The sequence below is a fragment of the Clupea harengus genome, chromosome 12 (assembly GCF_900700415.2).
Source record: "Clupea harengus chromosome 12, Ch_v2.0.2, whole genome shotgun sequence".
In the NCBI taxonomy this organism is placed as follows: domain Eukaryota; kingdom Metazoa; phylum Chordata; class Actinopteri; order Clupeiformes; family Clupeidae; genus Clupea; species Clupea harengus.
Window position 1 is genome coordinate 1,877,794 of NC_045163.1, and position 18,920 is coordinate 1,896,713.

At 51.0% G+C, this 18,920-nt stretch overlaps 1 protein-coding gene across 9 annotated transcripts in view; it reads left to right on the top strand.

Moving 5' to 3' along the window:
- LOC105911480 (probable E3 ubiquitin-protein ligase HERC1) overlaps positions 1–18,920 on the top strand; it is a 52,180-nt gene that overhangs the window by 23,166 nt on the left and 10,094 nt on the right. For 4 of the 9 annotated variants that reach the window (XM_031577882.2, XM_031577887.2, XM_031577885.2 and 1 more), the window contains exons 27-63: positions 160–357; positions 778–898; positions 1,254–1,494; positions 1,714–1,880; positions 2,317–2,478; positions 2,672–2,769; positions 2,924–3,022; positions 3,141–3,308; positions 3,624–3,863; positions 4,020–4,103; positions 4,301–4,520; positions 4,867–5,173; positions 5,594–6,408; positions 6,639–6,840; positions 7,740–7,897; positions 8,565–8,648; positions 9,526–9,733; positions 9,913–10,040; positions 10,166–10,383; positions 10,512–10,780; positions 10,977–11,026; positions 11,114–11,311; positions 11,728–11,902; positions 12,399–12,636; positions 12,947–13,160; positions 13,333–13,592; positions 14,115–14,242; positions 14,400–14,524; positions 14,906–15,124; positions 15,321–15,448; positions 16,066–16,265; positions 16,581–16,695; positions 16,935–17,066; positions 17,213–17,314; positions 17,432–17,605; positions 17,914–18,198; positions 18,404–18,469. In XM_031577882.2, coding sequence (XP_031433742.1) covers positions 160–357; positions 778–898; positions 1,254–1,494; positions 1,714–1,880; positions 2,317–2,478; positions 2,672–2,769; positions 2,924–3,022; positions 3,141–3,308; positions 3,624–3,863; positions 4,020–4,103; positions 4,301–4,520; positions 4,867–5,173; positions 5,594–6,408; positions 6,639–6,840; positions 7,740–7,897; positions 8,565–8,648; positions 9,526–9,733; positions 9,913–10,040; positions 10,166–10,383; positions 10,512–10,780; positions 10,977–11,026; positions 11,114–11,311; positions 11,728–11,902; positions 12,399–12,636; positions 12,947–13,160; positions 13,333–13,592; positions 14,115–14,242; positions 14,400–14,524; positions 14,906–15,124; positions 15,321–15,448; positions 16,066–16,265; positions 16,581–16,695; positions 16,935–17,066; positions 17,213–17,314; positions 17,432–17,605; positions 17,914–18,198; positions 18,404–18,469 — 6,996 coding nt within the window. Of the gene's footprint in view, positions 1–159; positions 358–777; positions 899–1,253; positions 1,495–1,713; positions 1,881–2,316; positions 2,479–2,671; positions 2,770–2,923; positions 3,023–3,140; positions 3,309–3,623; positions 3,864–4,019; positions 4,104–4,300; positions 4,521–4,866; positions 5,174–5,593; positions 6,409–6,638; positions 6,841–7,130; positions 7,184–7,739; positions 7,898–8,564; positions 8,649–9,525; positions 9,734–9,912; positions 10,041–10,165; positions 10,384–10,511; positions 10,781–10,976; positions 11,027–11,113; positions 11,312–11,727; positions 11,903–12,398; positions 12,637–12,946; positions 13,161–13,332; positions 13,593–14,114; positions 14,243–14,399; positions 14,525–14,905; positions 15,125–15,320; positions 15,449–16,065; positions 16,266–16,580; positions 16,696–16,934; positions 17,067–17,212; positions 17,315–17,431; positions 17,606–17,913; positions 18,199–18,403; positions 18,470–18,920 lie in introns of all 9 variants that reach the window. The other 5 variants (XM_031577889.2, XM_031577884.2, XM_031577886.2 and 2 more) reach the window with 5 other exon arrangements.

An 18,920-nucleotide genomic window follows, 5' to 3' on the forward strand; every position in this document is an offset into this window, starting at 1 on the left:
ACGTTAGGGCAGGTCAAGAGCTCTGTGAGTTGACTGATTATTATTTCCATTTGATCTGTATTGAGGACATGCAGATATATGTGCTTTATGAAGCTCGTGTGGTTTCTCTTTTTGCTCTGACATATTGCAAACGCTAATGCTGTGCTCATGGTTTGACAGGTGAGGCTGGAGGCCCTCTGCCAGATCTCAACATTCCTACACGAGATGGAGGATAAGAGCAGTGGCTCCACAGCGCCCCCACGCTTCCCTGGCCTCCTGCAGTCGGTACAGCTGCAATTCCTGTCAGGCTGCTTCGGTCTGGGGACCCCCACCTCAGGCAGCCTCTCCAGCCCCCCAGAGAAACTGCAGCACTACACTGTAAGAACAACACTATGCTGATCCATCTGTGTTTGAATTAGCAATCATTGATTCCCCTTTATCTGTGTTCTTGGATGTATGTCTATATGTCTGTTTGGTTTGTTGACTGCTTAACAAATGCATCAATCATGAAAATCCAAGGAAAAAGGGGACTGAACCACAAATCCAAACTGGGGTCCGCAATAATCCAACGAAGGCACCTGTCCACCACAGGTCCCTGTAACCGCTCCAAACTACCCGCCAACCTAACCCTCACACCTGTGGCCTATATACCTTTCAAACAAATAAGATGTAAACCAGTGCCCCCTGGTGTATGGAGTGTGACTGTGTAAGCTGTCTGTTCACACACACCTTACTTCCTCACACGTGTGTGTGTGTGTGTGTGTGTGTGTGTGTGTGTGTGTGTGTGTGTGTGTGCAGTCTGGGACCCAGTCGGCTCAGATGACCACTCAGAGGGAGCTGCAAGCTGCTGCTCACACCCTCTACCAGCAGCTGGTGCGTGTCCTTCGCCAGAAGGTGGCGCTAGAGAAGGAGCAGACAGGTGAGCATGCAGGCAGTCTGTTAACATCTGCTAGTAGCAGTGTGCAGTAGACTCATTATCACCTTAGCTATCTCAAAACAAAAGTAATCTAGAGCATTTCAGTTCCATATGATTGATGGCGACAGTGGTACATGAGGTAGAGAAGTCGTTTAGTAATCAGAAGGTTGTTAGTTCAATTCCCTGTCGAAGCGTCCTTGAGCAAGACACTGAACCCCTAATTGCTCCTGATGTGCAGTGTGCCATCAGTGAAAAATGTGTATACATACTTGTAAGTCGCTTTGGATAAAAGCGTCTGCTAAATGACTAAATGTAAATGTAAATGTAAATGATGGCTTTGACCTCTGGTGTTTCTCAGGCGCATACCAGCACCTCCTGCTGGCCACGGTGTTTGCACTGAACTTCCACTACCAGCCGGTAGACCTGGTGGTGATGATCCGCAGCGGGCTGCTAGAGATCCTGTCCTGCCTGACGGACAGCACCTGCGTGCTCATGAACCAGCGGTGGCTGGCCGCCTCAGTCTCCGGCCACATGCTGCTCAGCGGAGCAGTCAAGCTGGCCAGCGCCCGCCTGCTGCAGATACTCGCCATCGCTGCCAGGTGAGGGGCACAGCCACACAGCCTGGCAGAGGGCAGACTAGGGGGTCCTGCTCTGTTCGGAGTTGTGTTTGAAAATGTGACCGCAGAGGAACTATGTGGCAGTGTTAACGTTGCCAGGAAGTGTGAAATTATGTGGAAATTTCATGTGGCCTGTCAAATAACAACAACCTTTTCACATCTTCTGTTTGTGTGTTTGTGGGCGTGTGCATTTGGATGTAGTTCCTATGAGGAAGCCCTTCCTCTGGAGGTGTCCCAGGCCCTGATGGACGTGATGTGTGAGCAGCTGCAGGGGCTCCTGCTCAGCGTCAGGCAGCAGGAGGCGCTAGAGACCAGTGTGGTGGAGCACACTGAGCCCCACGCCAGCAGCACCAAGCACAGACTAGAAAGTAAGTCGGGAAATACAAGCACACAACGAGCTCCTTGAGGCCTCTGTTCTGATACTGCTGGTGTGGCCTGCGGGGACAGACGTTCGCTGGCTGGATGTCAGAAGCCATTATTAGGAAGACACTGAGCCCCAAATCACTTCTGAAGAGCAGGTTTAGCCTCGGGTGGTAGAGCATGAGGCATCACGCGTAAAGCCCTTTTCAGTCGCATTAGATTAGAAGAGCTGGTTTGGTCTTCAGTATGACATCGGAAGTTGAACTACACTTTTAGCTGATGTAGAAGTTCTGTGAGTGAAAGTGTGTGCATATTGGGCTTCCTTCATGCTTGTGTGTGTGTGTTTCAGATTGTGTCTGATTGGTGTGTGTGTGTGTGTGTGTGTCTGATGTTTGTGTGATTTCCATGATGCCAATTGTGTGTGCATGTATTAATGTGCTGCAGAGGTGGAGGCGGTGCGGAGCAGCAGAGTGGTGGAGTCCCAGCTTGCAGACTTCCTGGTCTTCCTGAGACGCATCCTGTCGCTACGGGTTACCAAAAGAGTCTCCACATTCATCAAGTGGATTGACCCGCTTATGACAATCATATCTTACAAGTGCACTGCAGGTAACCCAGTAACTTCTATCGGCAACATCATCATAGCATGCTTCATTGTGGCCTAAATGCCAGTCCATTCATAAACCAGTTCTGTTAAGGTATCTGTATGCTAGAATGTCAGAGAAGAGCACCTGACTGTCATCTCTTAATGCATGTGATTGAAATGCAAACTCTATGGTGTGTGTGTGTGGTGTGTTTTCAGGGAATCCCTGTTTCCGGAACCTGCGAACAAAGCTGCTGGCCTTCCACATTCTGGAAGCATTGTTACCCGCCTGCTCTGAGCCCGTTCATGTCAAACAGGTGATGCCTACATCTGGATAAACAGGCAGAAATGAGGGCATTTGCATTTGTTTCGTTAACTTTTCCCTCTGTAATTTTTCAAAAATATTATCAGTGTGAGGATGAACCGGTCATAAGTGTGCAGAAATCCCAAAGATCTCCTATCCACTTTCAGATTGTCGACCAACTATTTGGACTTTTGTCCACCTTCATGTGGGAAGAGCCTCTGGCAGGAAGGAAGACTCTAGAATCTCTCCCTGAGGGCTGCAAAAGGGTAAGTAACAGTCAGTCCTCATGCCATCACTCCTCATGACTGAGCTGGAGCCTCAGTGGAAGAGTAAACACTGATGATGATGATGATGATGGTGTTTGTGTGTGTTTCTTCCCTGTAGGAAAGCATGAGTGAGGATGAGTGCATTCCTATTGGAGATTTCTCGTTTGACCCGCACAAGCTGACTTGCTGCTCCCTGGAGAGTGGGAACGTCCTGGCACACGGAGCCGGGGGGAAGGGCTACGGCCTGGCCACCACCGCCATCACCTCCGGCTGCTTCATCTGGAAGGTACCTGCACACAGGGCACGCCCGGCTGGAGAGATTTGAAATCAATTGTATCCCAGCTTGTACACATTTGGGTCTCCGATAACTAGAGGGGTGGGATGACATGATTGAGGTTCAGTGCCTTAGGGACTTTCAAATGTCAAACGGCTGAAGTTATGCAAGGCGTCTGCGTCTCAACATGCTGCTCATCCATGAGAATGTTTTCAGTTAAGAAGCACAAAAAAAGAAAAGTACAGGAACAGTATTCTTCTCCTGTGGTAGTCCATGTGAAGCACTGTATTCCATCCCAGGTGTGCCGTCTGCTTCTCCCCCCTGCAGTTCTACATCACCAAAGAGAACAAGGGCAACGAGGGCACCTGCATAGGGGTGTCCCGCTGGCCCATCCGTGACTACAACCACCGCACCACCACCGACATGTGGCTGTACCGCGCCTACAGTGGCAGTCTGTACCACGGCGGGGAGCTGGGCCGCGCCCTGCCCTCCTTCACCCAGGGGGACACCATCACCTGCATCCTGGACATGGAGGCCCGCACCATCTCCTTTGCCAAGAACAACAAGGTCACTCCACGGCCTGGCCTTGGCATAGTTACTTCCACCTTACGCTGTGTGATTTGGGTTGATTTAACGCTCACTCCTCATAGGGGAAACATGCATTTTTCAATTGTCAATGTTGCAGTATTTGGTTTTTAAATGGAATTTCTGTTTGCCATGCAGGAGCCCAAGTTGGCCTTTGAGGGAGTGGATGCCACCGAGCTCTACCCTTGTGTCCTGTTCTACAGCAGCAACCCTGGAGAGAAGGTCCGTCATTCTGACCAACCACTGACAATCACACTTTAAAGCAGTCATTATTTTATAGTTTATATATAATTTTATGTTCCACGTGTTCCATAGATGTTCATATGACTGTGTCAGTGCCTTCAGTCTGTGTCACTGACAGCAGTATTCCTTCTAAGAACACAGCAGAGTGTTATTGACCAGCCCGTTGGCTCCCCCAGGTGTCGCTGTGTGACCTGCAGATGCGGGGCATGCCCAGTGACCTGCTGGCTGGAGAGCCCCTGTGCAGCCCCCGGGCTACGGTGCTCCTGGAGGCCACCGTCCAGCTGCTGAGACGCCTGCACCAGTGCGAGGGCTGGACCACCCACATCAACCAGCACATGCAGGCTCGCCTGGAGCTCATCGCCCCACTGCTCAGAGATGGTGGCTCCCACAGACAAGGTCAGTAACGCTCACTATACAACATATGATCTTATATTCATCCAGTCGCTGGAGGGTAGGGAATCAAAGAATACAGACCCATATGTCAGTGGTATTTTAATTGGCTGCTCAAAGCTTTCTAGTGGTGGAGCTTTTGGTATGTTAAAACAAAATGAATCATTTTCACACCTGGTTGTATTTTTTCTATTTTGAAGAGCATTATGGCAATTAGTCCAAGTCCTGTTTTTAAACAATGCATTTCATTGTAAAGTTGTTTGGTGATTGTGTAGAATGAATGAATGGTTGATTGATTGAATGAATGAATGAATGAATGAATGAACTCTGACTGTCCTCTGTCCTGGCACAGGCCACAGCCCCAAGGGCCCAGAGGAGGGTTCCGACCAAGAGCGGGGTGCCCCAGAGAGTGGAGGGTCCACGGGCCGGGTGGTAGAGATGGTGACGGGCCCTGCGGGGCTCACTGAGGCCCAGCTGAACGCCCTGTGCACTGAGGTGTGGCCGGTGCTGGCTCTGATCGGCGGGGTGGACAGCGGGCTGAGGGCCGGAGGGGTCTGCCTGCACAAACCCAGCGGACGCAGGGCCACACTGCTGGGGGTGCTCAAGGAGGGCAGCCCCCTGGCCAAGCTCCAATGGGAGGAGGCTGATCTCACTGTCAGGTACCAGACACTCACACAAACACAGACACACACAGATTTTAACCATTTAACCATCTAATATGTTAGATTATTATTATAAATGTTTTAACATGCAGTACTCACTGTAGTAATGTGTTGTGACTTTCTAGGGCTCAGACTCTAGTCTGTCATAATTTCCATGAGTGCAATCCTTTGTCATCTCTGATAGTTAGACCTGGTCTGAAGCTTCCTTTCCTTTTTTGCATGTCTGTCGTCCCTTTACCCCTGTTAATTTCTGTCTTGTCCATTTGTTTCACTTTTCTCAATCATTCTTTTCATCTCTGTTCTTGTGTTCTCTTTTCTCCCATTTCTTTTTAAACTCCATTCTTTCGTTTCGTTTTTTTCCTCCACCCTTATCTCTATCTCCATGTATCACACCTCTCTGATGGCACTAACCAAAAGCTCCCTGAATTCTTGGTCACCCAGCGACACGCCGCTCTCATCCCTGGAGCCGTGTGATGTGCCGCAGCTGGACGTGTCCCTGCTCCGCGGCCTGCGCCCGGCCGTGCTGCTGGACCTGCTGCTGCTCACCGGCCTGCTGGAGGAGCCCGAGGGGCCCGGGGCCCCGCGCAGGGGCCGTGCCGAACTGGAGCCTGCTGTGCAGCGCAGCGACCTGGAGCGCCGCCTGGACGAGGACATTGGCCGCGTCATGCAGGACGAGGAGGAGACCCACCCGGCCCCTCCCGCCCCCAGGGAAGGAGAGGAGACGGCGGGGGAGGAAGGAGCCAAACCGCAGGACGAGCCTCCAGAGCCGAAGGCCTCCCCGAAAACCCCCAAACCTCCAGGAACGGAGGTGGAATCCAGCGCCCTAGTCCCCGTCCCGTCTCACCAGCTGGCTCGCCCCGACCTCTTCACCTTGGAGCTCCGTGCCGTGCGCCTCTCCTACCTCCTCCTGGGTGCCCTCAAATCGCTTGCGGTCATCCTCGGCAGCGGCAGGCTGGCCGACCAGCTCCTGGTGCCGCCGCGGCCCGACACATCTTCATCCGCGGGGCCTTCGTCCGGAGCCGAGCCCCCCCAGAGCCCCGGGCCTGCGGAGGAAGGGCCTGAGCTGCGCTCCGTCCTCCAGTTTGTGGTGCGGAGCATGGTGAAGTGGGCCGTGCGGCCGTGCCCCATCAAGCACCCAGTGGCCCTGGCTGACCTGGAGAGGGCGCAGGTCATGATCTACAAGGGCGTCCTCAACAGGCTGCATCAGGATGGCAGCAGTAAAGACCATAGAGGTATGGGGTGGGGGGAGAGAGGTGGAGGGGTAATGCATTGCCCAGTGGCCTTGTGTTTTTGTTGTTGTTGAACCTCTTTTTTATGGCAGTGGTGCATAATTAATGGTCACAATCTTCTCTGTAGTATGCATCCTTTCATTGAATAGGGTAGTGGACTGAAGTTAGTAGGATGCTCTTAAGTATGTAAATGGTCTGTGTCCCTGACCTCGGGATGTTTTCCTGTTGTTTAGATGTGGCGCTGCATTCTGCCTCGCAGCCCGTGTCCAAATCCTCCAGCTCAGTGTCACTCTACAGCAACGGCTCCGACGGCACGGCCGCCTTCGGCCAATCAGCTTCCTCCTCCACCAACGACTTGGCCAACTCCCTGTTGACCGCATTGCAGGCGGATGGCCTGGAGAACTTTAACCCTTTCCTGCCCATCAACTTGCTGCAGTGAGTGCCAGCCAAAAAGCCTCCGTCTCAGTTCTGTGTGTTCATCTAACCTTTACAGGCTTCATAGTGAGCAGTGCTGGCATTTTACATACACTCTGCACTCTCTTTTTATATCATTTGCATTGCATATTTGATTTTCTCAATATTTAGTATTAGGTCTTAGATATTGGGCCTTTCCAAATAAGTAGTCAGTCAGCCACAACTTACCCAGACTCCCTCACTCACGCACTCACTCACGCACATTCATACATGCATACATCTCTGACGTCCCCGGGATGTTCTTGCTCCAGATCCGTATCAGTAGGCGAAACCGCCGAGACTCAGACTGTGAGTGAGAAGCCAGGTGAGTGAATGAGTTAGGTGTGTGTATGTTTGTGTGTGTGCGTGGAAACTAACGCGACAGCTTGGGCTGTTTTGCCTGCCTGCCTGGCTACCTGCTGGCATCAGGGAAGGGGCAGACCCGCAGATACAGCATCATTCCACACCTGACACACGATGACAGGCTCCAGTGTCTCCCCCTCTCTTCTTTCCCTTCTTTAAACGCCTCCTTCATTCACTCCTGGAAGTATGGCGTTATGTATGGTATAGCCACTGTCCAACGCTTGTGACAATATATGACTTTTATTTCAAGCCTAAAATTGTTATTTGTGAACCAAATATAACCGTAGCTTATGGGGAGCATTTCATAGTGGATGAAAGTGTATCTTTCTCATACGCCATTAGACATACCCACATTAAATGCTGTGAAAAGGTTAGGTTTTTATGTTCTTAATTCGCCCAGGTTAAGTATGGCCTCCTGTAGGTTCATAAGGTTTCTGTCCTTCTCTCTCTCTCTCTCTCTCTCACTGGTGAGCACGAGCCTAGCACTGTGTGTATGTGTGTGCATTGGCTTATTGCAGGCGGATGGTGCTAGCTCGCTTCCCCACGCTGGCAGGGCTGGTCCATAACCCCACGCTGCCCCCCGGCCTCAGCCTGGCCAGCTCTGCTTCCTGCGAGGGCTTCACCGAGCAGCAGACCAGCTTCCTAGAGCCCTGCGGACAGACCCGCACGCCCATGGGTAAGACACACGAGAGAGAGGAGAGAAAAAGAGGGAGAGGGAGAGAGGAGTGGAGAAATAAAAGGCCCCATAACAAGCTGTACTGGAGAAGGTCCTGACCTCTAAAGGAGGTAGCTGGCTTCAGCATGGGAACAAAGGCTGCCTTTTTGGGTGCAATGCTTAATGGATCTCCCAGGCCTTGTGATCGGCTGTCGTGATGGGAATGTGTTTTTGATGTTTCTGCGGTGTTGTTTGTGTCTTGTGTTTGGGTTGTTTTGAGGTGGAATTGCTTTAGTTGCATGAGGTCGCAGTTAGCACTCACGCTCACATCTCTTTTACAGCACCATGCAAACCCTTTCTGTTGTCCTGTTTAATTTGCCTTTATTCCACCTGTGCCGTGTGCACCATGTCTGACAAGAAAATAGACTGGCACAGTATTTTGGAGCTCTTTCAGGAGTAACCTGAATAATGTATTGCTATTTTGTATATAGTAGCATCGGTAGCATTTCATAGCAATAGCATAAATATCTTGCGTAGATAGCATTAGTCATTAGCATTAGTGCCATATTCATCATCAGTGAACAGTAGTTAGGTTTTTAAATCTGTAGAGATCGCTCATCTGTTGTTTTCATCAACTTGTTTCTGTTCTGGTAATGATTGATCTGTCTGTTCTCCCTTGCCACTCCAGAGCGTCCTCAAATGTTTGTCCCCGTTCGCTTGCTAGAAATGGGCTTCTCCATGAGGCATATCTACAAGGCCATGGAGGCGGCAGGTACTCCAGCCAGTTCCCGCTCTTCTGTCCACTCAGCTCCCTGATAGTTTCCAGCTTCCTTTTAGTGTCTCCCCTCCCCCCCCACCCCACCCCATCTTAAGCAGCACGCGTGGAGAACTGTCCCAGAGAGTGTCCATTAGAGAAATCATTCTTTTAAAACATGCAGATGTCCTTAGACCAAACAGTGGAGTAACAGCCTGAGTTTGTTAGTCAGTCGTCATGAGGCCATGGTTGTGTGTAGTCCATCACTGTGACTGATGTGGAGAGGAGTGTTGTGTCTTCGCTCTGCCCTGCCTGCCACCCATCACCGCTTGTGCCACGCCACCTCACGTCCCCCTCCTCTCACTCCAGCTCATCCTGTCACTCTGTCACACCGTCACACGCGGACATCTTCTGTGTCAGTTGGGTGGCTTGTGTTGGGGGAGAGCTCTTTCTAATGGCCATTCAGCCACACTAATCTTCCAATGCTCATCTCCCACTGCTTTCTGGCCAGATGACCCCTTCATATCTTCATACCATTTAATTTAGGGTCCTTAAGCAAAGCACATTTCAGTTGTCTTCCATAGACCTGTCTGAGGTCATCAGATGTACAAGGGGTTTCTAGTCAGAAGTGTATACAAAACCTGGACAGTCCTGATTGGACAATTCTAATCTCCTTGCTGGGTTCGAATTGGTTGTAAGTGTTTAGTGGAAACTACTCAAATGTGTGATGCTTGGGGTCTCCATGAGCAGTAGAGAGAATCCCTGCATTGAGTGAGAGGCTCGTACATGCTCACAGTATTTACAGTGGCAGTGAGCACTTTGGGTGTTTCTGTGTGTGTGTGTTTGTCTGTGTGTGATATCTCTGACTTTGACTCCACTTTGGTGTATCCCACAGGCGTGACGGGCGAAGTGGACTCGCGCACCATCGAGGTCCTGGCGAGCTGGATGCTGGAGCACCCTCTGGCCGACGAGCCGCAGGCAGGGGAGAGTTCATCTGCCGCGGGTGCAGTGGACACGCCGTCCCCCGAGGGACCGGAGACGGTGCAGTGTCCCGAGTCTTCAGCCCCACTCAACCTGCAGGAGAGCAGGGAGCCCAGCGAGAGGTGACCACTCACGCATTTACACTGTCTCTCCCAACACACAAACTCATTGGCATGCACGCACAAACACACACACAAATGTACACCATGCATAAAAAGTGGAATTAAACAATTCTGTGTCTTAATCTGTGTGATCACAAATGTAAAACTCTGTTCGCATCATTGTGTGTGTGTGTGTGCAGTCTTCTGGCTGGCCTTGACCTGGTGGAGAGGGAGAACTTTTTGGATGTGCACCTAACCCGCAACAGGCCCCCACCGGCCCGACGCCAGAGGTCCAGCCTCGGCCAAAGAACCTCCTTCAGGAGAGCAGGTAGTCAAGAACATTCATGACGACATTGATGTGTTTGTTTGTTTGTACTTTGCATCTTGCAATATGAGAGATGTCGTAGCAATCTTAGCTGCGTGCCTCATAAATTCTGTCTCACTGTCCATCAGATTCCCCATCGCCCAATCCGCTGCCGGCGCTGTATAGGCAGGATGTGGGCGTGGCCGAGTGGCCCGAGCGTGCAGAGACACACCCATTTGCCGCTGAGGAGGAGTCGGAGCTGGGCTACATGGACGACTCCTACCAGGAGGAGCCCTACGAGGAGCTGCTGAGTCCAGAGTTCATCAGCTCCGAGAGGGACACCTTGTGGATGGTGGAGGTACAGCAGGTCTATACATCTCCATTACTTTAGGCCTGCTATGTGCCTCTGATAATCATTACAACATGGTAAATGGCTATTTTACATGAAGACAGAGTGGAAACTAAGTGTGTGTGTGTGTGTGTGTGCGTGCACAGGGTGGAGAAGAGCACCCAGAGCCTCATGAGATGGTGGAGTGTGAGCTGTGCAGCACGCTCACCCTGCATTTCAACAACCATATGAAGCGCCACCACCCAGGATGTGGCCAGAGTGCTGGTCGCTGTGGTTACCGCAGCAACGGCGCCTACGTGGACGGCTGGTTTGGGGGCGAGTGCGGCTCAGGTAGCCCTTACTACCTGCTGTGCAGCTCCTGCCGAGAGAAGTACCTGGCTGCCAACCTGGGCGATCTCAACTCCAAACAGGACAGGTGAGTGTCCTGTGGTATGATGACACACTAAGCAAATAACCTTAAAATATGTGATCATAGGGAAAAGGAATACTGTAGAATGACTTTAATGTACTTTAAAGTAAGTAAACTTTAAAGTAAAAAATGTAAGTAAATGACTTTACTGTAAAGATTTACTTGGTTCAATTGTCGTCTGTTTTTTCATTGTTTGGCACAGGAAAGGGCTGGCGTCAGATTTGATTGGTCGATTGGATAGTACATCTGATGGTATGTACTACTACTTGTCTGTCACCTTTGGTAGATTGCTTTAGCCGTGTGCCCTTCCTCATCAGAGAGTTGTGTTTGTGGGTCCAGATGAGTGGGAGCTGGGCCACCAGGAGGCTGCCGACTCGGACCGGCTGACCGGCCAGGAGGACTTTGGTCTGCTCTTGCGTCCGCTGGGCCTGAGCGAGAAGAAGCTGGTGCCTGACCCCATCCCCTTCACTGAGGCCGACCCACTGGGGGCCATCACTAACAGCGCCCTCAGCGGAGAGTCAGCCCTGATGTACAGAGGTACAGACAGTCCTCTAGACTAGAGTCTAGACCCACCCTCAGAGCAGTCCACAGGGAAGTGATGTCAACAGGTTACTTACCAAAGGTTATGTGAACAGGGTAGACTAAGGTTATGTCAACAGGGTAGACTAAGGTTAGACTAAGGTTATGTGAACAGGGTAGACTAAGGTTAGACTAAGGTTATGTGAACAGGTTAGACTAAAGTTATGTGAACAGGGTAGACTAAAGTTAGGCATGGGGGCAAGGGGGTTAGAGACGGAAGATTACATCCATTGACAGGGTTACCAGATGACTAACATGTTGCATACCAGCAGTGCTCAGTTGGTCTTCATTTAAATAAATAATCTTTTGCCGGGTGGGAAGTTGAGGGCGTGCAGTCATGCTGTATGGTGTGTGTGTATGTGTGTGTTTGGCAGGGGCGGCCAGCAGTGAACAGAAGGGCTCCACAGCTCCTCTGAGCCTGGGGGAGCAGGCGGCCTCGCTGAGGGACGCCCAGGAGAGGCTGCAGGCCCTGAGGAGGGTCACCTCCACTGCACAGATCCTGCTGGCCTACAGCATGGTCATGAGGACCCTGTCCCAGAGCACCGCCAGGTCAGACACCTTACCATACCTCACCCTCAGTATACCAACACATATACCTCACCCACAGTATACCTTCACATATACCTCACCCACAGTATACCTTCACATATACCTCACCCACAGTATACCAACACATATACCTCACCCACAGTATACCTTCACATATACCTCACCCACAGTATACCAACACGTATACCTCACCCACAGTATACCTTCACATATACCTCACCCACAGTATACCAACACATATACCTCACCCACAGTATACCTTCACATATACCTCACCCACAGTATACCAACACGTATACCTCACCCACAGTATACCAACACATATACCTCACCCACAGTATACCAACACATATACCTCACCCACAGTATACCAACACATATACCTCACCCACAGTATACCAACACCTACAGTACTTTTGTCACTCTATTCTTTTAGAGAGTCATTAGTGTGAGCTCACTCTGTCCTCTCTCTGTCCTGCGCCTCTCGTGCTTGCAGTAGTCAGTCTTGCGGGCTGGAGGCTCTGGGATTGGCCGACATTCGGATCTTGGTGCGCCTGATGTGTCTGGCGGCGGCAGGGCGTGTCCACATGGGGGCGGGGCCCCAGGGGTCGGGGCGGGGTCCTGTGGCTGATCGCTCCGGCTCCGCCTTCCTGTCCTTCCTCAGCTCGGCCATCGGGAGCCTGGTGTCCCACAGCGCCGTGGCCTACCGGGAGCTGGTGGACATCTGCACTCAGGTACCCACTCTTCATCCATCCTGCTATCGCTCCATCTCTCCGCTATCTATCTCTGCAGAACCCTGCCTGCCTCTTTTATCTCCTCTGTACATGTATGCTCCCATCTTCCCTCTTATCTTAATCTGCCTGGTCTATATGACTCAGTGGACATCATACCCAGACCTGTTATCCCTAGATATCTGTATGAACATCGTCTTATCTGTGTGGGATGGGGACTACAAGTGCAGTATTGTAATCTCGCTGAGGTCCTTTATCAAATCTCTCTCTCTCTTTCTCTCTCTCTTTTTCTTTCTCTCTCTCTCTCCACCAGGATCTGATGGCGGCTGCTACTGGTATGAACATCAGTGCCATCAGCGACCCGCAGCAGAGGGGCCGTCTCACCCTCGCTCTGAAGGGCGCCCCCCGCGAGCCCAAAGACCTCACCCCCCCCAACTTCCTGGTCACCCAGAGCCTGGTGTCCTTGCTGACGGAGAAGGGCATCCGCTACAGATACACCGCTGAGCGCAGTGACGCTGATGCCAAAGGTGCCCAAGCCCACACTACACACTCATCCATCCCCACACACACACACACACACACACACAGACACACACACATACACACACACGTGCTGTACTAAACTGTTGTTGTGAAACCACGTTTAAAACCTCCTTGGTAGCGGCGCTTGTGAGCTGAGCTCTGTGCTTCTCCCTGTAGATGTGACCAGCCCAGCGGCTTCGGTCTCTCCGGCTCCGGTGGGGATGCGAGTGGGTCCGCTGGAGCTGGCCAACGCTCTGGCCGCCTGCGCCCTCTCCGCCCGGCTGACCAGCAAGCACCGGCAGTGGGCAGCTCAGCAGCTGGTCCAGGCCCTGGCCACCTCCGAGAGGGACAACCCCATCCGCCCGCAGACCTACAGCGACATGGCAGGGGACCTGCGCAAGTGTCCGCTCCGCAAGCTGGAAGGTCATCAGAACAGGGTCAGGAAACATGCATGCACACTTCACTCACCAGCCACATGAGTAGTCATTGTATTGATACAGGGAAGTGGAAGTCATTGTAATGATACAGAGATGTATAAGTCATTGTAATGACACAGGGATGTGGAAGTCATTGTAATGATACAGGGATGTATAAGTCATTGTAATGACACAGGGATGTGGAAGTCATTGTAATGATACAGGGATGTATAAGTCATTGTAATGACACAGGGATGTGGAAGTCATTGTAATGATACAGGGATGTATAAGTCATTGTAATGATACAGGGATGTGGAAGTCATTGTAATGACACAGGGATGTGGAAGTCATTGTAATGACACAGGGATGTGGAAGTCATTGTAATGACACAGGGATGTGGAAGCAAAGTTAAAACCACAGACAGAAAAGAAGTATGAACCTGTGAGAGATGTGGTTCATTTCATCATTTTAATCTGTCCTTCAAATGGATATGAAAAAATCAAACCGAATGATAATCACAGTGAAATGTCTGGTTTCTGTTAGGTGACAAGCTGCTGTTGGAGTAATGCTCAGAGCCTTCTAGCCACCAGTGGTCAGGACGGGACGGTGCGCGTCTGGGACGTGACGCAGAACTCCGCTGAGCTGCAGTGTACACACACCTGCACCCCTGGGTAAGAATGCAAACTCAGATTCATAGTTCAGTGGAACCCACTTGGACTACTGTGTGAGATGTGATGTATGTCATCTACTTGCCATGTTAGTGGAATTATAGTGGAATTTAAAGTGTGTGTGGTGTGTGTGTGTGTGTGTGTGTGTGTGTTTCCCCAGTGAGGACGCACACAGCTCCGATTCGTCCCTGGGAGCCCACCTTCTCTCCCCTGTGTTCTGGAGTGCAGGGGGGACGCTGTTGGCTGCCTTCCAGAGCAAACAGATCAGCATATGGACGGTCAACGGTGGGTCTGCCTACGCCTCTCTGTCACTGTGATGCACTGCTGGGTCTCAATCCTACACACATTCAGCCTTCTGTCCCACAGCCATACATTCCACATACACAGACTGATGTATAGACATACAGACTGATATATAGACATCACTAAGGTTTGTGTATTGGCAGGCCCGGTGTAGTTGCAGTAGTATTACATGTTGATTTTCTATGATGACAAATAGCAAGATGGTTTCAGAAATTTTGATTTAGAAAGAAATTTGACATTCATTTTTTTTTTATTTGTCAGATATTCTTTTTTTCCCCTCAGTTGTTGTATTCCACTGAGAAATGGCATCTATGATGCTTGAATTCTTTCTATTGTTTGACTGTGGTCTGTGTCTGTTCTCAGGAGCCCAGGCTGGTGTGGTGGAGGCCCAGAGCTCCTGGGTGACCGCTCTGACCTGGGTGCAGACCTCCACACCTTTCCCCAGCCAGGGCGGTGCCAGTCCCTGCAGTGCCACTGAGTCTCTGCTGGTGGGCCGGCTGGATGGCTCCCTCTGCTGGCTGGAGGTCTCCGATGGCCTGCAGGTGGAGAGCACTGAGCTGCCGCGCTGCCAGAGGAAGGAGAGTGAGTTCTGCACACACACACACACACACACACACACACACACGGACCAGCGGCTGTGGCCCACAACTCACTGTCTTCATGTGTGGTTACCTGAACATGCTGATCTTTGTCTCTCTCTCTCCCTCTCTCTCTCTCTCTCTCTCTCGTTCTCTCTCTCGTTCTCTCTCTTTTTTTTGCCTCCCTGTCTCTTTTGCAGGTCCTCAGTGTATTGCCTGGCACAGTGTAGATAAGCCTTTCGCTGTCGGATACCCTGATGGAAAAATCCTCCTGGCCACAGCTCAGGGCTATGAGACGGAACAGCCTGTACTGCTCACAGCTTTCCCTGTGAGTGTGGAGCTCTTTTCTCTCTCTCTCTCTCTCTCTCTCTCTCTCTCTCTCTCTCTCTCTCTCTTTCCTCTCACACTTTTTCACACACACACACAAACACACACACACACACACAAACCCCCTTTTTCTCACACTCACTCGCTCACTCTCTCTTTCACTCAGTGTGTGTCTCTCTACCCCACCCTCTACTCTGTGCAAACACACCCACGTCGAGTAGAACAGAACAACTTGTTCTTTTTTTTTTCTCACCTTTTGTGGCCAGAGGCACATTTTCACCTCACCTTGAGCGAAGTGGACACTGACATGCAGAACACAGGCAAACACACACACACACACACACACACACACACACACACACACACACACACACACACTTCAGACTCTGAATGTCTTTCACCCCTGCAGGACAGCATCACTGAGTGAAAAACACTGTTGACTGTTGAGTCATTTACTGCCCTCCAGTCCCACACACACACACACACACACACACACACACACACACACACACACACACACACACACACACACACACACACACACACACACACACACACACACACACACACACACACACACCTCTCATCTCTCCTCCCTCCACTTCCTTCTCCACCCAGGAGGGCATCACCATGCTGAAGTGGGACCCCACGGGTCACCTGCTGCTGTCCGTGGGCCGCTCCGAGATGGTGAAGATCTGGGGTCGTGTGGGCGGAGGCTGGAGCACGCTGCACTCCCTCTTCCACACCGGCTCCGTCAACGCGGCCGAGTGGTGCCCATTGCCCGGCAAGGGGCCGGAACCACGCCTCATGATGGCAGTGTAAGTGTGCCCGCACTCACCGGACAGCCTGAGCCAGTCTTGCCCAGGCTCAGGAGAAGAGAGGGAGCAGGATAGGCTTACTCTGATCTCAGGAGATTGACTCTCCATGCCCCTTAAAAGGACTTAAATTATTATTAGTTTTCAACTGGGATATTAATACGAGATTAGTAGTTGTCTGTGAGTGAGTGTGTGTGTGTGTGTGTGTTTATTTATACAGAACATGGTGTTTGACAGGACGTGACATTTGAGGCAGCGCTGTTGTTTTCCTGTCTCAGACATTGTGAGGTTTATATTTATCCATTTTTTTTCCTACAGTGGATGCCAAAATGGTCTCCTGTATGTGTGGACTCTGCCACAGGGTGGCGCCATTGTATCACTGCCCAGTTTCCTCAGCTCGTCCTCCAGCCAGGAGAAGAGCGGAAGTGTCAAGGTCATTTGCTCATTGTGCCATAAATAAGATGTGTTTTTCCACCCTGTTTGAAGCTATATTCATTCAATTGCACAAGGAAAGAGCTACTTGGCTCATATTCTAGAACTCCAGAACTGCTTACTAAACCAAATTCCCTTATGAATGTAAATAAGACAGCCAGCCAGCCAAGGCTAGGGATTGTGCTTTGTGTAAACAATGTGTGAGTAGACAAACCTAAATTTCACCATTCTGTGTTTCAGCGTGGCAGTGCCAAGTGTGTGTTTAGGCTGAGTGGCCACATCACGGCCGTGAAGACGCTGTCCTTCTGCCCCAGCGGCATGGCCCTGGTGTCAGGGGGCATTGGTGGTCTCCTCAACATCTGGTCCCTTAGGGTCAGTGGGTGGACTCTCCTGCACTTAAATCATTACATTTTCTCTTTTATGAAATCTTACCTTTGTTATATTTGCATTAGAAGTTAACTAGATATTCTCTACAGTCTTTTGCTTTTGTCTGATGTATTGTTCTTACCTCTGTTCAGGATGGTTCAGTCCTTCAGACTGTTGTCACTGGCCTGGGCTCCGTGGTCTGTACCACCTGGATTCCTAATGTGGGGGTGACCGCCTGCTCTGGGAGATCAAAGGTATGTGAGCTTAGCTTTGGTGATGATCCAGAATGTCATGATATCTTCCTTCCGTGTGTCTTCGTGTCTTATCATGAAGGGTCTCCAAAAACAACCTGCTGTTTTCCCACCATTCAGGATGTTCTGCTGATCCGCTGCACGCCTGACTGGATCTCCCAGAACCAGGTGCTGGCGTCGTGTCGCTCCGTGCTGCGTGCCCAGGGCATTCTGGGTCTGAACCGCGCTCCCTGCATGGCCGTGCTCCTGGAGCGTCTGCCCATCCTCCTTCAGGAGCAGTTCAACTATGAGAGGGTGAGTGCCAAAGCTAGATCTTCAGGCAGGGCCTAAAAAGCTATCGAAGTTTTTTCTTTTCTTTTTTTTCTTCTTTTTTTCCTTTCCTTCCTGCTTGTGCTCTGTTTTTTCGCTGTTCTGGGAAAGAAGCCAAAGTGCTCCGAAAGCTGTTTTTAATCCAGCCGCTCGAAGATCTTCACCTTACAAGCTCATTACCAGGCCATGTGTTGTGCATGCACAACACTCAGTGCCTCTGTAATCGATCACATTCATCTAATTTGGGAGTGTGTGTGTGTGTGTGTGTGTGTGTTCTGTCTGTTTCTCCCCAGTCTCATGTGATGGCGGGCGATCAGCTGGTTCACAGCCCCTTCCTGCAGAGCCTGTCTTCACTGACGGTGGGCCTGGTGCTGGACCAGCTGCTGTGCCTGCTGCCCCGGCCCCCCCACCACGCCGGTACCGAGTCAGACGGCTGCCCGCTGGAGTGGACCTGGCTCGCCACCTACTCCACCACCGTCAAAAGTGCCGAGGCCTTCGCCCGTGGCAACGGTTTCCCAGAGTCCTTCAGTGTGCCCGAGTTCCAGCAGACGGCGGTCACTGAGGTCTCCAAAGCCCTCGTGAGTTCATCCGGACGCTTTACGTGGTTGATGGCTGATAGAGATGGTCCAGTTTCATATCAGCAATGAGGAAACCAAATGAAGGCCACCTGAAACCACTCCCGTGCCCCGTCCCCACGACGAGACCCAGATACAGGGTTGTGAATTGTGAATCTGTCTGAATTGGAACAGCCGTGTTAAATAAAGATGTTGCCCTTTATTGCAGGACAACGGCAAGTGGAGCTTCATGATGGATGAGCAGCTCATGTCGTGGGCCACAACTCGTCCAGAGGTAAGCGCAGACTGGCCCTATCACTCCATCTCCCATCATGCATCACTGTCAGCTGAGGCTCTGGGAACCTCATGCCATGACTTAGAAGGCCATCGTTGGCATTGTTCACTTTTATTAATGACTCCCACGCTGCACCCTCGGAGAGTGGCTCCAGAGCGCCGTAATCTCGGGGAAGCAGGCGGTAGATAGTCCTGCAGGAATAGGAAAGACTAAGAGGTGTTTCTGTCAAATGTACTGAACAGTTTTGAGAAATTAGCCTGCTGTAGCACTAAAAAATGCTGCGATGTGCGTTAGTTTGTCTATCTTTTATGTTTTTTTTTAATTGTCAACACCTGTATTTAAGTTTCAAAGGTGAACACTAAGAATACTTGAATCACGTGTGTTTGATTGTGTGTGTGTGTGTCTGTGTGTGTGTCTGTGTGTGTGTCTGTGTGTGCACTCGTATTTGTGT